The sequence below is a fragment of the Plectropomus leopardus genome, chromosome 8 (genome assembly GCF_026936395.1).
Source record: "Plectropomus leopardus strain MGB_pleo_1.0 chromosome 8, ASM2693639v1, whole genome shotgun sequence".
Lineage (NCBI taxonomy): Eukaryota > Metazoa > Chordata > Actinopteri > Perciformes > Serranidae > Plectropomus > Plectropomus leopardus.
This window is the reverse complement of record NC_142183.1, coordinates 6,849,368-6,863,739: the sequence shown is the minus strand read 5'-3', so window position 1 is coordinate 6,863,739 and position 14,372 is coordinate 6,849,368. Positions and strand designations below refer to the sequence as shown.

General features: G+C 39.4%; 2 protein-coding genes across 4 annotated transcripts in view; both read right to left on the bottom strand.

Moving 5' to 3' along the window:
- Window positions 1-623, bottom strand: part of anxa5a (annexin A5a) — a 29,462-nt gene extending 28,839 nt beyond the window's left edge. Inside the window, exon 1 of the mRNA XM_042493558.2 lies at window positions 510-623. The gene's annotated coding sequence lies outside the window, so the exon portion shown is untranslated. The remainder of the gene's footprint in view (window positions 1-509) is intronic.
- An 8,605-nt stretch (window positions 624-9,228) lies between these two features.
- ccna2 (cyclin A2) lies at window positions 9,229-14,102 on the bottom strand. 3 transcript variants are annotated; one of them, XR_015777182.1, is made up of 9 exons: window positions 13,435-14,040; window positions 11,853-12,111; window positions 11,563-11,669; window positions 11,179-11,402; window positions 10,860-11,064; window positions 10,643-10,756; window positions 9,929-10,062; window positions 9,616-9,812; window positions 9,229-9,531 (listed from the first exon to the last, which is right to left on the bottom strand). XR_015777182.1 is itself a non-coding variant. In XM_042493759.2 (9 exons), exons 2-9 carry the CDS (start codon window positions 13,651-13,653, stop codon window positions 9,761-9,763), a joined length of 1,314 nt encoding a protein of 437 aa, XP_042349693.1. In that variant the 5' UTR covers window positions 13,654-13,711; window positions 13,979-14,102; the 3' UTR covers window positions 9,229-9,760. The 3 variants fall into 3 exon arrangements, 2 of the variants coding, with proteins under 2 accessions (XP_042349693.1, XP_087936920.1); XM_042493759.2 differs by having other exon boundaries at window positions 9,229-9,812; window positions 13,435-13,711; window positions 13,979-14,102; XM_088080794.1 differs by having other exon boundaries at window positions 9,229-9,812.
- Between the last annotated feature and the right edge of the window lie 270 nt (window positions 14,103-14,372).

The following is a 14,372-nucleotide window of genomic DNA, read 5'->3' as shown; positions in this document are numbered from 1 at the left end:
CGTTGTTCTATGTGGGTTCAATTTCAGGATTTCAGGGCTTGTTGGGTGATGTTTGAGGCAGGAAAATATGTTTTTTTTTATTCAATGTATGGATATATCATAGTGAAATAGATTCAGTGGGTTGCATATAACACAGAAGCCTTACAGCGGCCGAACAGGTAACTTCCGCCGGCGGAGCGACTGTCTTCCGGTTTAGCGCTGTGCTAGCTTGAACGGCGGTCTAAAAACATGTAATCTTGAGGTTCTTTTACACTCTCCAAATTTTATCAAACTGTTTGTCTTGAATCTAGATAGTCAAATGAGTCGTTTCGCAGGGGTTTTGACGCTCATAAAAACTATCTACTGTTTTAAAGCCGTCTCTATGGGGAAAGCCTTTCTGTACGTTACCCATGTACGTAGCTATTATTAGCATGAACGCTCCGAAACACTTAATTTTTCACTAATTTATCACAATGACAGTTAAAAACACACACCCCAAAACATAGAAAATATATTAAATCACATTATACCTTGTTCCCGTTCCAGCCTGGCGATTATTTCAGCGAGAAACAGTAAAAAACCTTCAGTACAAACATTTCGGTGTTTCCCTCCGCTTTCCTCAGACGTTTGTGCCCTATTGAAATGTTTCCGCCCGGCTTCAAAATAAAGGCCGCGAAAGACAAAACAGGAAATGGCACTTTCAAAATAGCAGGCTACAGTAAGTGATTTAGCTTTATCTTTTACCTCATTTACGGAAATGTTTTACCTTTTTAAGGGTTATTTACGCTGCCCATTAGATCCCGCCCGGCTCCCAGACTTAAATTATGACAATATAATGTATTTTTTTGGAACGCTTTTATCAGCTTGAGAAAAGTTTAACAATTGTAAAACCACCATGGATCAAAAATGCATAATAGAAAGTGTCATAATTGACATTAGTGGGTTTCCATTAAAGATCTGCACAAAACTCAAAACGTTTATGTTTAGTTTTCACAAAGTTTTTAGGGACTTTTTTAACCGCAATATTTTAGAAACCTGCCGAATTATAAATAATAAAATATATAAATAATTGCCTGTTTTGATTGCCTTGTAAAAAGTCCTCTGTAAAGTATTTACATTAAAAAAGTTAATAAAAATTAAAGCATTTAAAACATCACTGCATCTCCGTTGGTAGACTTTGTTATATGCTGAAGACCATAACAATAAAACTTTATATGTACAATTCCATCACAAGTTGAAAATGTGCAGTTGAACCATGAGTTGTGATTGTTTTGCCAAATTTAGTTTCAAGACTGAAGTATGAACTTCAAAATAACATTTGTTTTCATATGGAAGAAACAATAGCTATTGTTCTTCAAATATAAGCTGAATCAGTGAGTGAGGCTGCAAACTGCTGACTGTTACTTTCACTTTTTACGATCATCCCTGAGTTGTCAGTTTCCAAACTGAATCATTTTGAGTGTTTCATTCATGAACGCAGTGCCATGGAGCAGCCTGTATACAGAGCCGTGGACGGCTCAGTTTGTCGGGTGCTGACTGACAGACAATAAGCTCTATCATCAATCAAAGGGCCTCCCCAGACACCACTCATCGTCTCTGTTTGCCATCTTCCCCTGTGCTGAGGGCAGGTGTTATCAAACGCACACGGCTCAATTACGACAAATATTACCTGGACTCATGGACCTCTAGAGAGCATCCATAAAAAGCACGCTGTAATATCTGGGGCAGTTTTAAGAATAACATCTGCCTGGCTATGAGAGACCATCAGTGGGTTTATGGCTCTGATGTAAAGTAGCTCTAAGCTTCAGACTGAGAGACAAAGTCAAGTCAAGTCAGTTTTATTTATAGAGCCCATCATCACAAAAACATGGTTTGCCTCAGAGGGCTTTACAGTGTACGGCATCCCTCCGCCCTTAGACCCTCACATCACCCAAGGAAAAACTCCCGAAAAGGAACCCCTGTAATGGGGAAAAAAAGGGAAGAAACCTCTGGAAGAGCGGTGGAGGATGATGAGGGATCCCTCTTCCAGGATGGAAAGTGGTTTCATTCTGTCCATTTTTCACTGTGGCCTTTTTTGAGTGGATATCACATTCAGGTGGGAATCTTCCTGCAACATTAGCATTGCCTGCAGCTGTCAAACCTAATTATTTTCAGAACATAAGGGAGAACAAAATTCGGTGGCAATATTAGCTGCACCAACAGTAATTACCTGGAGTTGGTAAAGAAGTAAGCAAACATTGGCCTAATTGCCTGTCAGCTGCTTTAACCCAAGTTTCATTATGTAACAAATATGCAACCTATATGTTTGAAGCTACAGTTAAAGCTGGAACAGCCCGCTTACACTTATTCGTTTGCTAACTTCCTTATGGACAGAGCCAGCATGCAATTAGCTTAACTTAGTTTAGCATAAAGACTGGAAACAGGAGACAAAGATTCTGTCAAAAGATAAAAAGTCTGCCAATGAGCTAACCTCTAAAGCTGCAAAACGAACAAAGTACCATAAACGTTTATTTGCAACAGAGCTTATTTTCCGCAGTAATCCAAAATCCGATGGAAAAATCCCATAGGCTTTTTAAATTCCACGTCTGCCTACAGAAAAGCATCATCCCACAGAAAAACGTCATCGCTGGGGCACTCTGTTCAGTGGACAAAATGTAACAGAAGTAAACCCAGAAGCTAAAAGCATTTTTTTTTTGGTGTATGCACCAGGCGAGAAATGAATAAGTGCCACCTTGGCATCCGGTCTTTAGATATAAATCTATGTGTTGCAGAAACGGGAACGACAGCATCCTGATATCAGCGTGCACAGAGAGCCACAGAGAAGCTCGGATTACCACACATTCAGAGAGAGCGTGATTTCATACTCTGCTCAGGACGCCATAACTCCACCATATCTTTATGTAGCAGTTCGCTGGTACATTAATCCTGTTAATGTTGTATAAAGCTCTTTTAAAAGACAACTATGAAAGGCTTCTCCTGTAAGTCTTTGCAAAAAAGCAAATACTGATAAGCATATTTCCCCAAACTGTCAAACAGTTCTTTAATTACTCTGCTTTAGTGCTGCAATTTTTTTTCTTTAAGTGCAATTCATCAGTTTCCACATACAAACATACTGTACATATGAATCAGGTTACCTGGCTGGATTACTCCAACATATATCCACAGTATATCCATATAGCTAATATTTCAAGAAAATGTATTTTTAACTTGAGTCAGCATTGCAAATATACTGCCACAAAACTAGGCTACCATACATTACCATTTAGAATATAAAATGCCAATTCTTTATATCTTTTTCAAAGCATCAGGACACAGAAGCCAAATTATATGTTACACATTACACGAATGAGTGCAAAAATGAAAAATGTGTACATTTATTGAGCAAAAAGGTCACAACAACATGCTTCAACTATTTCCAATAAACAGCTTCAACAAAATGAAACGCGGGACTTTGAAAATAAAATAAACATGATTTATTTCTATTATAAAATACCAATTTATCGACTTAACAGTTATCCTTTGAGGCAAATCGATTTTCAAAATGTTCAAAACAGCCACCAGAAGAATAGAGTCCTGTAGACTATTAAATTTTATTTCCTTATTTTGCTCAGAGGACAGCTTGATTTATATTTTATTATCTTCAAAAAGGTGTTTTCATCTCTTCATTTACCAGTTTGCAACTAGAGGCCAAGAAAACAGACACTGACAATAGGACTGCATGTTTTTGTAGTTCTCATCAGAAACCTTCTTTATCCCTCTCAGCACCACATCTCATCAGGTGTTTTCATCTTCTCTTAACCTCAACTGTCTGCAGGACGAACCCAGCAGGGATCCACAGCACAGAGGAGAGTGGCTCAGAGGCTGCTGTGACTCTTTTCATGTATTCGCAGACATGTGGCACTATCTTTGTTAGAGGAGGTTTGAGAAGCCACAGATGGTCAAGCAGTGCCAGAGGACAAATTTCAGCTCGACAGCAAGAGGTGAAAAAAATGCAGTCGTGGGATCTATCCACAGTGTCAGACCTCATTAATCTGCAGGTCTCTTGCTAAAGGGAAGAAAATGTTATTGGCTTGAAATAACCTGCGTTCAGACCTGTTGAAGAGAAAACCCAAAAGATTTCCTGGTTTCACATAGTAGAGAGATAGTTAAGTGTTTTCAGGCCGATGATTAAAAGGAGTATTTTGGGAAATACACCTTGATATATAGCCAGGAATTAGATGAGACTGATACCACTGTCAAATCTGTATGATTAACATGAAGCTAGAGCCAGAGGCTGATAAGATTAGCACAAACACTAGAAACAGAGGGAAAAGAGGCTGTCCTGTCTAAAGCTAGCAAAATTCTCAAATTGTCATGTTTACACTTAGGTTTCTGTAGGATTAACCCTTTGAAACCTGAGCAAACTTGATTTCTTTCAGAAAAAGCAACTTAACAAAACATGGCCAAAAATAAGTTAGAAATTGGTTTAAAACATTACAACCTGAAAAAAGAGCAACAATTTCTGTAACATAATTTTAAAATTATAGTAATTATAAACATTGTGTTCTGGATTTTTTCTGCTAGTTTTATAAGTAGGCAATTTATTTTGATTATCCTTGGTTGCACATGTCAACTGCTCTATTTACAAAAAATATGAAATATATGGTCCAGTTTGACGTAGTTGTTGGGCACCGGTATGGAAACCTGTGAAATCACATTGTCACAACGTTATTTTTTGCCAGACTTATTGATGCATTATTTAAACTATTAACCACCAACTTGCATATATGGAGGGATAGACCGATCATAGGGAGAAAATGATTAAATATAAACAAACAGAACATTTAGCATCAACTCAGTAGAGCTATGATACACAAACAGCTGCAGAAAATATGTTTTATGTTACATTACACAGAAGCTTATTCATTAAAGACTACTGTAACAACCTCACAACATATCCTACAACTACTTTTTTTTACTATTTGTAGGCCATACTATGATTTGTGTGCTAACTATGAAGCTGAAGAGAAAAGAGTGAGACTGATACCACAATAATATCTGTATGCTAAATTTGAAGTTAGAGCCAGCAGCTGTTAGCTAAAGCACAAACTGGAAATTAAGGATAAAAGCTACCCTGGCTACGTCTGAAGCTAAAAAAAAAACCCCTCAAATTATCATGTTTACACTCAGGATTAAACAAAAGAAATCTAACTTGTTAATTGGTTAACTTTAGAGGTACTGGCAGGTGGATTTAGTTACCTCTGGAAAAATCCAGGCGAGCAGTTTCTCTGTCTTTATGCTAAGCTAACAGTGGCATCAGTCTTCTCATCCAACTCTCAACAAGTACACAAATTAAGTTTTCAAATATCAAACTATTATATTGTACAATATTCTTTGAGCATAAGTCACAAAAACAACACTAATATTGCACTAAATGTGAAGCTGGAGCCAGTGGCTGGTTAGCTTAACACAAAAACTGGGAACAGAGGAAAAAAGCTTACCTGGCTCTGTCCCAAGCCAACAAAATTCTTAAATTGTTGTGTTTACTTTTTTTTTTTAAAGATAAAATCGAGATAAAATTGTTTATTATTAATTGTTGAGCTTTAGAAGTGTTTTTGTTAGATTTTGGTGAATTTGGACAGAACAAGCTTAATTCCCCCCGTTTCTAGTGTTCATGCTAAGCTACGCTAAATGGCTCCAGAGTGGCATCAAGCTCCTCATCCAACAAACAAATACATTTCTTAAATATCAAACTATTCTTTCAGCAGAAGCCACAAAAAAAAAACAAAAAAAAAACAGAAATAAATGCCTACAAATGAACTGATGAGGCACAACACATAAAATGGGAACAAAGCTTGTGCGGCTAATTTAATAGCTTTGATTAACACTAATGGTTTCTTTCCCTGAATAAACGGTTTACACCCCTTGAGAAATGTTTAGTGATGCTGAGGCATCACACCCAGAAGCACTGTGTCTGAACCATGTTTGTGTTATTGTGCTGCTCTATGAGGAAATCAACTGTCGAGGTGTAATTAACATGCTCCCCTAAGGACCGCCACGCTATTGATTCCTCTCGGACTATTCAATCAAAGACAGCCCGGCCACCTCTGACTAATGATTGAAGAAAAATAAAACCCAAATGACTCAAAGTTACCAAGTGAAAAAGGTCAAATATGTATGTATTGTGACTTCTTCTAAATACCTGGGAAATAGTATGACACTTGTGGGCTCTTGTGGTCGATATTAACCTTCCACCTCAAGGGCCTAATTAACTTTGTCCCCTGACATGGACACAGGGGTTGAGAGACCCAGTGGCACACGGTACCTTTCATATTTCTCAAGGCGGCATATCCTCAATATCCCTCCTCCCAATCCACCAATGAGATGAGAGGAGTGCAAATTGCCTTCCTGAATGCGTTGCTTTAATCAGCATGGATCAAGATGCAGATTTAGTCTTGGCTTGTGCTTTTTACCCGGCAATTTAGATGTTTGAGCTCGGCTGTGAGGGATGAAAAGAATTAGCTGTTGCATAAGAACAACAGTGTTAAATGAGCAGAATAATACAGATAATTTAGTGCACATCAGAGATAATATAATTGAAACTGATACAAAAGAACAGGCAGTTGTTTCTCTAAGTAATAACATGAGCATTTTTATTAATTTTTGAGGGAATATAAGCACTTGAGTCCATAACAAAGTGTTTTTTAAAGTCATTTTCTTACATGGATCTGTCAAGCTCTCCAACAAGCCTCAGTCCTGGCAGAGTTTGGGCAGAATTTGTCCCCATTTTTCACAACACATGCTGAAACCTCTGCTCAAAGCAAGGCTGCCTGAAAGAGCGTCCGGGCTGCAGCGTGGATTTTCCCACCGAGTTGCCCAGCTGCTTGAGGAGCATCCAGAGAAGAAGCAGCATGAGCATGAGGAGTCCGACGAGCATCCCCACGTACAAGCTCAGGTTCCAGCCCCAGCCCAGTGCCAGGGGCAGCGAGGTGGACGCCACCAGAAATTTTCTGGGGGCAGGCATGGGGTTAGGCAGCAGCCCGCCCTCCCTCTCCCACCTCTTCCAGGACAAAAAAAAGCTCTTTTCCCACACTTGGATCTTCTCAGGGGTTACACAGATGCTGTGCTGCAGCTGCAGGAGCCATTCTTCAAACTGGTATCCAGCTGCTTTTGTTATGTTACAGAATTCCCTTCTGTTCCCATGGTTTACTCCTCCAGTGAGTCACAAGTGTGTGTTTTCAGGGGCAAGGAAAGCGTGGTGTGAGCTGTCCATCCTCCTGAGATGAAATGGTGGAAAGCTTTCTGCAGCTGGGTTGTGCTTCCCCTCTCCTGTCAGACTCCTGCACAAAGCCAGCCTCCCAATTTATCATGAGAGCGAGCGAGAGCGAGGAGAGAGAGAGAGAGAGAGACGCCAACGGCTGCCTTTATTTGACTTTTAGGGAAAATCAAACTGCTAACGTATGCGATGAAAAAACAAAATCAATCCTGTTGTCCTGTTATTGACCTAATCGATAATTATGTGCAAAAAAATGAAGACATATGTCCACCACGCATGTCTTTGTATTTCATTTTTCCTGTTTGGGATTCAGTGGACCAGTTTTAGTTACAAAACATTGATGGTAACTGTGATGTTACAGCAAAGACTTAATTGGATGATTTTTTAATAATCCCTCAATTATAAATTCATTGATCATGTGTCAGTATTTTCAGGGTTCCTACAACTTCAGGCAAGTATTAAACCTTTGAACCCTAATCAGATTGATGTGATTTCTTTCAAAAACATGGTTAAAAAGGTAATAAGCAACTTGGCAAGAACTGTTCAACAGATGGATTATAATTTCAAACACCTTCTCCAGTTTTTTTTTGTTGCATTGTACTTGTACTTTTTATTAACTTCTTGCTAAGCTTATTCTCAGATTTCAAAGGGTTTGTATTTTTTAAATGTCAGTCAGAATTAAATATAATGGCAATTTACAAAAACCAAAATTAAAGAAAAAGAAATAAAAGAACACCTTGAACTAACATCAATTACTGAGGGTCGGTTTTGACTTTTGTGGAAAGTATCTGATGTTTTGGTGGTTTTTATGGACAATTTAGTGTTTTAAACTCCACATGATTTCCATAGTGCTGAATATGAAAAAACGTTTTGCCTTAAGTACTCTGAGCATATATACGCACTGCTGTGTACTGGTTTCAGCCATGCTGAAAAATCTTGGTTCAGTGATCAGTTGTTTGTATTGAATTTAACTTTACCATGTCGGCCATTGTACAGGGAAAACTGGCAATAATTAATTAATGGACTGAAAACTTTAAAATAATTGCCAACTAATTTGACAATTGATTGATCAGCAAGATAAAATATCAAAAATCTCATTTCAGCTTCTTCAATGTGAATTTTGTCTTCACTTCGACAATTATGTGAATATCTTTGAGCTCTGAGCAAAACATGAAATTTTAGGAAATCTGGGGATTTGAAAGACAATCAGTTCACCATTTTCTCAACCAAACTATTGATCCATTAAGAAAATAGACAATGAAAGTAATATTTAGTTGCAGAGATCCTCTGATCTGAACACACAAGACCAGAAACTAAACATTAATGTAAGAAACAGTATTGTATACACAAAACTGTAACCAGATATTTTGACAAAATGTATAAATAGAACTTCATATCTGAGCATTTTAGACTTCAGGACATTTCAAAACCAATGAAGTCCTTTTAAAAATGAACCCTTTGAATCTCCTGAAATGCTGGTTTTGCTTGTGCCGTCTCTCCTCAAAACCTTTTATAAATAGTACTTCAAATTTTACATTTGTGCCTTTTGTAACACCTTGTTTTGTTTTAACACTCAACAATTAAATCCAATAATTCCTGCTCATGTCAACCTTAAAGCACAAGCCAAGATGTTTTAAACACTGAATTTGAGGTATTTTCCTCTAAAACCTGAGAGCAAGTTACCATAATTCATTTTCCTTTTGCTCCCATAGCACAGTTAAGCCTTCAGTGTTCAGCTTGGATTTAAAGCCCCATGAGCCATCAAAGGCATTGAATTTAAACTAAGCTGAAAAATGCAGAGCAAATTTGATGCTTCAGTGCACATTGGGAGGGTTGTACTCATTTAGTTGTCCAGACCTTCACAAATCACCCATTTTGTTAGTAAAATTCTACGTTTGAGTCCTCATACATGCGAGGACACCTTGAAGGACCAAAACTGGTCCTCTGCTGCCCCCCAGAGTCCAATGTGACCATAAAGATGTCAACATCAAGTCTTATACTTTAAATGCATTTTATTTACAAGAGCCATATTTTACAGTGCAGATGGCGCCTTGAAAAGCCACAAACTCCCAAGACACCAGTGTAATGAGACAGCTGACTCCATTACAGACAAAACGTTCTTTAATCTGCATCCCATGAGGTTGCCTCTCAGGTGAACCAGCAACAATAACTGCTTGATTCAACCTTTAAAAAAAGTGGGGAAAGACAGGTTTTCTGGGTTTGAGCAGATTTACAGGTCCATCGGAGAAACACCGAAGCTCAAAAGCAGAATTTTGCAGAAGACCTCTCGATTTTGTCTGCGATTAAAAGTCAACATTAAAACTGCTTGATTTAAACCAACAACTGTCTGGTATGAATGTCAGGATTAAGTATAAAAATACCTTAAAAAACTCTAAACATCTTGTGCTACTCCAAGAAGAGCAGGCCATGTCATCTGAAATGGTGGCACACATCATTAAAAAATACAAAAAATGGAAAAGACTGACAGGTATACAAAACTCTACATGGACAAGGAGAGGGGACAGCTTAGTTCAGCAGCAGTTTAGCCGGAGCTTCAATGAGGGAAACTTCAGAGTACCTGGAAGAGAAACAAAACGTTTAACATTTATGCCAAACTGCAAAAAACTAATAAAAACAGAAAAGATATCAATCCAAAGCTACAAAGACTGACAGTTTAAGTTGAAGCCTACTTACTTGGGGCCCTTGTACTTCTCCCGAACAGACTGCTGAGCGTGCTGAGCAGCACTGAGGTATGTTCGGTGCAGATCCTCAACACATGGCATCAGATCTTCAAGAGAGTAGCCGGACCTTTCTGCCAAGGACTTGGGCTGAGAAGGAAATAACTGGAGTCAATGTGACGAAACAAGCATATTTTTACTAGTCAAGAATTGCAGTTAAGTTGGTGTATGAGGTCCTGTGCAGATTTAGGTTTTATTTACAAATACAGTTATTGGAGTGAATTAAGAAAATTCATCTTGCCACTGTAATTTTGTTTAGACAGAGACAAAATCTAATATTTGTACCAGTTTTTAGCCAAGTTGCAATTTTCTGCCTGTAGTTCTTTGGCAGATGGGACAAATATAACTTTTTGATGTACAAAACAGTCATAATGTTACAAACATCATCCCTATATCCCACTTCAACTTATGATAAATCAGATTTGTGCAAAATTGCAGCAATAAAATTGAGGCAGTCATTCCCACATCCTAAAACCAGAAATAAAAGTTAGATATTTAAAACATTTGTGGATATTGAGAACTAAAATTTTAAGATGCTTTAGTTGCTTTAATAAAATGAGATTTTCATACTTCAAGACCTGCGGAAACTCAAGTCAAACAGAGGCTTGCACATATGTCTGAAAACAAAAATGCAAGACTGCTCCTTAAGACGATTCTACCTCAAACTTACCCATGAGCCACCGGTCACTGTGTGGTTGGCCAGGATGTAGGCTGCTGCAGCCGTCTGTGATGGGAGATACTTCAAGAACGGATCTGAATCAACCAGACTGAGCTCCCCGAGGTACTGAAGGAGAAAAAATAAAAAATTAGAGATACGTTTTTACCATGTTGGCAATAAAATGCTTTGATGCAAGTGAATAAAAACAGTAATATTTGCTGACGCTCACCATTGCCAGATTCTCCACCTGTTTGCTCACAGACTGATGGAGGAAGTACTGGGTGAGAAACTGGTTGATGGTTGGCGCTGCCAGATCAAAGGAGAGCACTTTGAGCACCAGATGCTCCATTCTTAACACCTGCTTCTTGGTGTAGGTGTCATCTGTGATGTAAACAAACTCTGCCACCTCTGGGGGGTAGATCTCTTCAAATTTCCTGCATTTGAACATTTGAATAGTCAATTCACACAGCAGGAGAGGCAGCTTTGTAAATGCACATTGTAATTTGAATGCATTCAAAACGCATGAGTCAAAAATAACGGCTACGTACGAAGCCAACAGCATGGCAGCAGTTCCAACCAGCTGAAGCTTCCCCCTCAGGACAGACATGGAGGACAGGAAGCGATCGATGTAGTTTACAGCCAGATAAAGCGTCTCGTTCTGGAGCTTGTACTCCTCCCCGACCTCCACCAGCCAGTCCACCAGGATGGCCCTCATGCTGTTGGTGATGTCAGGCTGCTTCTTCATGTAGCCAGCTTTGGGCCTGGTTTTTACCTGCGGACCATTGCCAGCGTGTTACGTAAGAAAAAACACTCAAAGTTCAGATGCTTAAATCCATTTTAAGAAAAGGGTCTCGTGATGTTTTATATCCTGCCAAACACAGCTGAAGAATCTGGGGCAGAGATGCAGTTTTTAGAGTTTGTTTCTTCCTCACCTCCATCTCCCTCAGGTACGCGTGGATTTCAGCAGCATATTCTGGGACCTCATTTACATTGACTTGTTTCTCCTCCCCCTCAACCACAGACATGTCCATGGGAGAGTCTGAGCAAAGAAAAAAAGTTAACATTCAGTAGAGAAAAATCTCACTTTTATAGACAAATGTCAACTTTTGTCTTCAACTAGATTTCAGAAAGAATAAATTAGATGTGATGGTAAAAAAAATTACACATTTTTGCTGAGGTGTAATTGAGCAATTGTCAATTTTGCCACATATTCACAACCCACCAAAGCTGACATCCATCGCCGATGGCATATCAATGGTGGCCAGCGGCTGCCGGAGCCGTGCCACAGCATTGATTGTGAGGGGAGACTCCTCAGGGACGGGTTTGGCTTTGACAGCTTCGTCCACCTGCTGTGGCTTCTTGGTGCAGGCGCCATCAGGCTCGTCCACGTGAATCTGGAAAGAAGGCTGCTTGGACGAGGGCTTCTCGGAGCAGATTTTGCCAAAATCTCCATTTTTGCAGGACAAGGGTTGTGACGACTCCTAAAAGCAGAAAACAGGGTCCGTTCAGATTTTTCTTGTCTCACAAGAGGAAATGTTTTGCAGTAAGGCAGCATAAAAAAATACCCAAATTAGACCATTTAATACATGAAACAAAGGAAATCAAAGTTCCAGCACACACCAGGAGCCTGTGGTTGACCGCTGTGCACAGAGTGAATCTGATGGGGTGAGATTTTTGTTTTTAATGGAAGTTGACAACAAATGAAGCGTTAAACTGGAGTTCCCTGGTGTGCACACACACTTTGATTTCCTTTAGCTCATGTGGTTCATCCTGTGAGAGACAGCTGTGCATTAGGCATCTTCAGTTTAATAGACAGATGGCACCATGAAAAAGGACAATTTAATCTATTTTACACGCTCAAGAATGCTATAAACACTTTGAAATAGGCACTAACATCAGTATTTGTGCTGAGTTAATTTGCCTTTCACAAGCTATTTGACACTTTGAAATCTGAACAAATTGGGTCTGATTTCTTTCAAAAACATTGGGAGTAAAGGCAATGACCAAGAGGGCAAGAAATTTCACAGAAATTGCAGAAAATTAGTTAAATGTGCTAAGTTGGTTTTTTTTTTAAAAAAAAAAATTATTATTGCCAGCTTTTTCGGTCATTTTTTTGTTAATTAACTATTTTATAATTTGTGTAACTTTTTTTTGCCAAATTATGGTAAGTTGCTCACTGCCTTCAACATATTTTTGAAATCAATCAACCCAGTCTGCTCCCAGTTCAATGGGTTAAATGTTGCTTTGATAAGAAAAGCTGCAACAGTGAGCATAAAGCAAAGATGTGACGGCAACCAAGAGACAGTTTATTTTGTATTAAGAAAATCAATTATTGCAAAAGCGAAATACAGCAAAAACTTTAATCTGCAATTACTTTTTAAAAGCCTAAAGATGTCAGAGTACTTTAGAGTGTTAAATGCAATACCCCAAAATAGTTAATGCAGCTGGGGGATGGCGGGAGCAAGTGCACAAAGCAGAAAATGAGCAGAATAAATCAGCAGACACCTCTGTTGTGTAATTAAAGCCGTTGAACACAGCAGCGAGTGCAGCACTGACGGGGAGATTAAAATGGCGGACAATTTAGATATCAGAAGTAGCTACATTTATAGCTACATTTAAATATATATGCACGTTTTAAAACACTAAAAACGCAGGTTAAATACGGCATTAAGTACAGATGTGGGATTGTGTTAACTGACAAGTAAATGCGTTGCCTCCAAAAACTGCAAACAATAGCACATATGTTGATCACATTAGCAAACACCAGCTAGCTGGAGCTACTTAGCATCGTTACCCAAACTGACCTGCTTGGTGCCGCGCTGGTTCTGGTTCTGGTTCTTGCTCCTCTGGTTGTTCTGCAGGGCTCCCAGGACGGTCCTGCTGGCCGCTTGTTTGGGCGGAAGATTTTCTTGGTTGTCGTTTGCAGAAGCAGCTCTGGGTTTTAGCGAGCCTCGCAGTCTTGACAGCATATTTTCCTGGTTGTGGATGTCGCTGGCCGCGCTTCCCTGTCCTCTGCTGGTCATGTTTCCCCTCAAAAACACAACCGTTTGCTTGACCGAGTCTCTACAGCTCGTGCGCGCGCTAAATATAGTTAAAAAAAAGTGAGTTTTAAATGTTGTGTTTCGTTACGGACGGTTATACTGAGGCTAGCTTTAACGGCTAGCTTGCTTAAGGAAGGTTAAAGAATCAAAACTAAGCAGTTGAGATGGCGACGACACTCGGAGCTGCGCTGCTAAAACAAACAAAGCGGGTAAAAATAATAACGCACAGCCGGCGGAGCAAATCTACAACAGGTTCAAACGTGTTTGTTAAGTCGCCATGCTCGTGAGTTCCCAAATTGCCACTAACCTGCAAGCGGAGCCAGCTAGCCTCGGTCCATTTACCCAGAAACACGCAGAGATCAGGAGGCTGCTTTCTCTCAGTTCAAGTAGCCCGCGAGGATTGAAACGAGCCAATCACAGGCCGCACAGGCGATGACGCGTCCGAACTACGGCAGCCGAGAGAGGGCAATGTTCGCTTGATTGCAAATTCAAAACCGGTTTGACACATTTGAATGTAAAAGTCGAATCTGGATCAAAGAGGACAAACGTTATTCAGGAGGAGCAGCTGCAGAGGGATCATGGCAGCGGAGGAGGAAATGCAAAGAGTTTTAGTGGGAATTTAACAGTGTAGAAATACTCTGGAACAAGTAGAAGTATGAGCATCATCTTTACTTAACGTAACAAAAGTAAAAGTACTGTAA

Excerpts from the sequence above, each read along its gene's own strand:
- ccna2 (XM_042493759.2), bottom strand. The coding sequence starts at position 13,653 with ATGACCAGCAGAGGACAGGGAAGCGCGGCCAGCGACATCCACAACCAG. Across the intron at positions 12,112-13,434 it reads ACCAGCGCGGCACCAAGCAG|GAGTCGTCACAACCCTTGTC; the intron begins GTCAGTTTGGGT and ends TTCTGCTTTTAG. Across the intron at positions 11,065-11,178 it reads GCTGCCATGCTGTTGGCTTC|GAAATTTGAAGAGATCTACC; the intron begins GTACGTAGCCGT and ends GTTCAAATGCAG.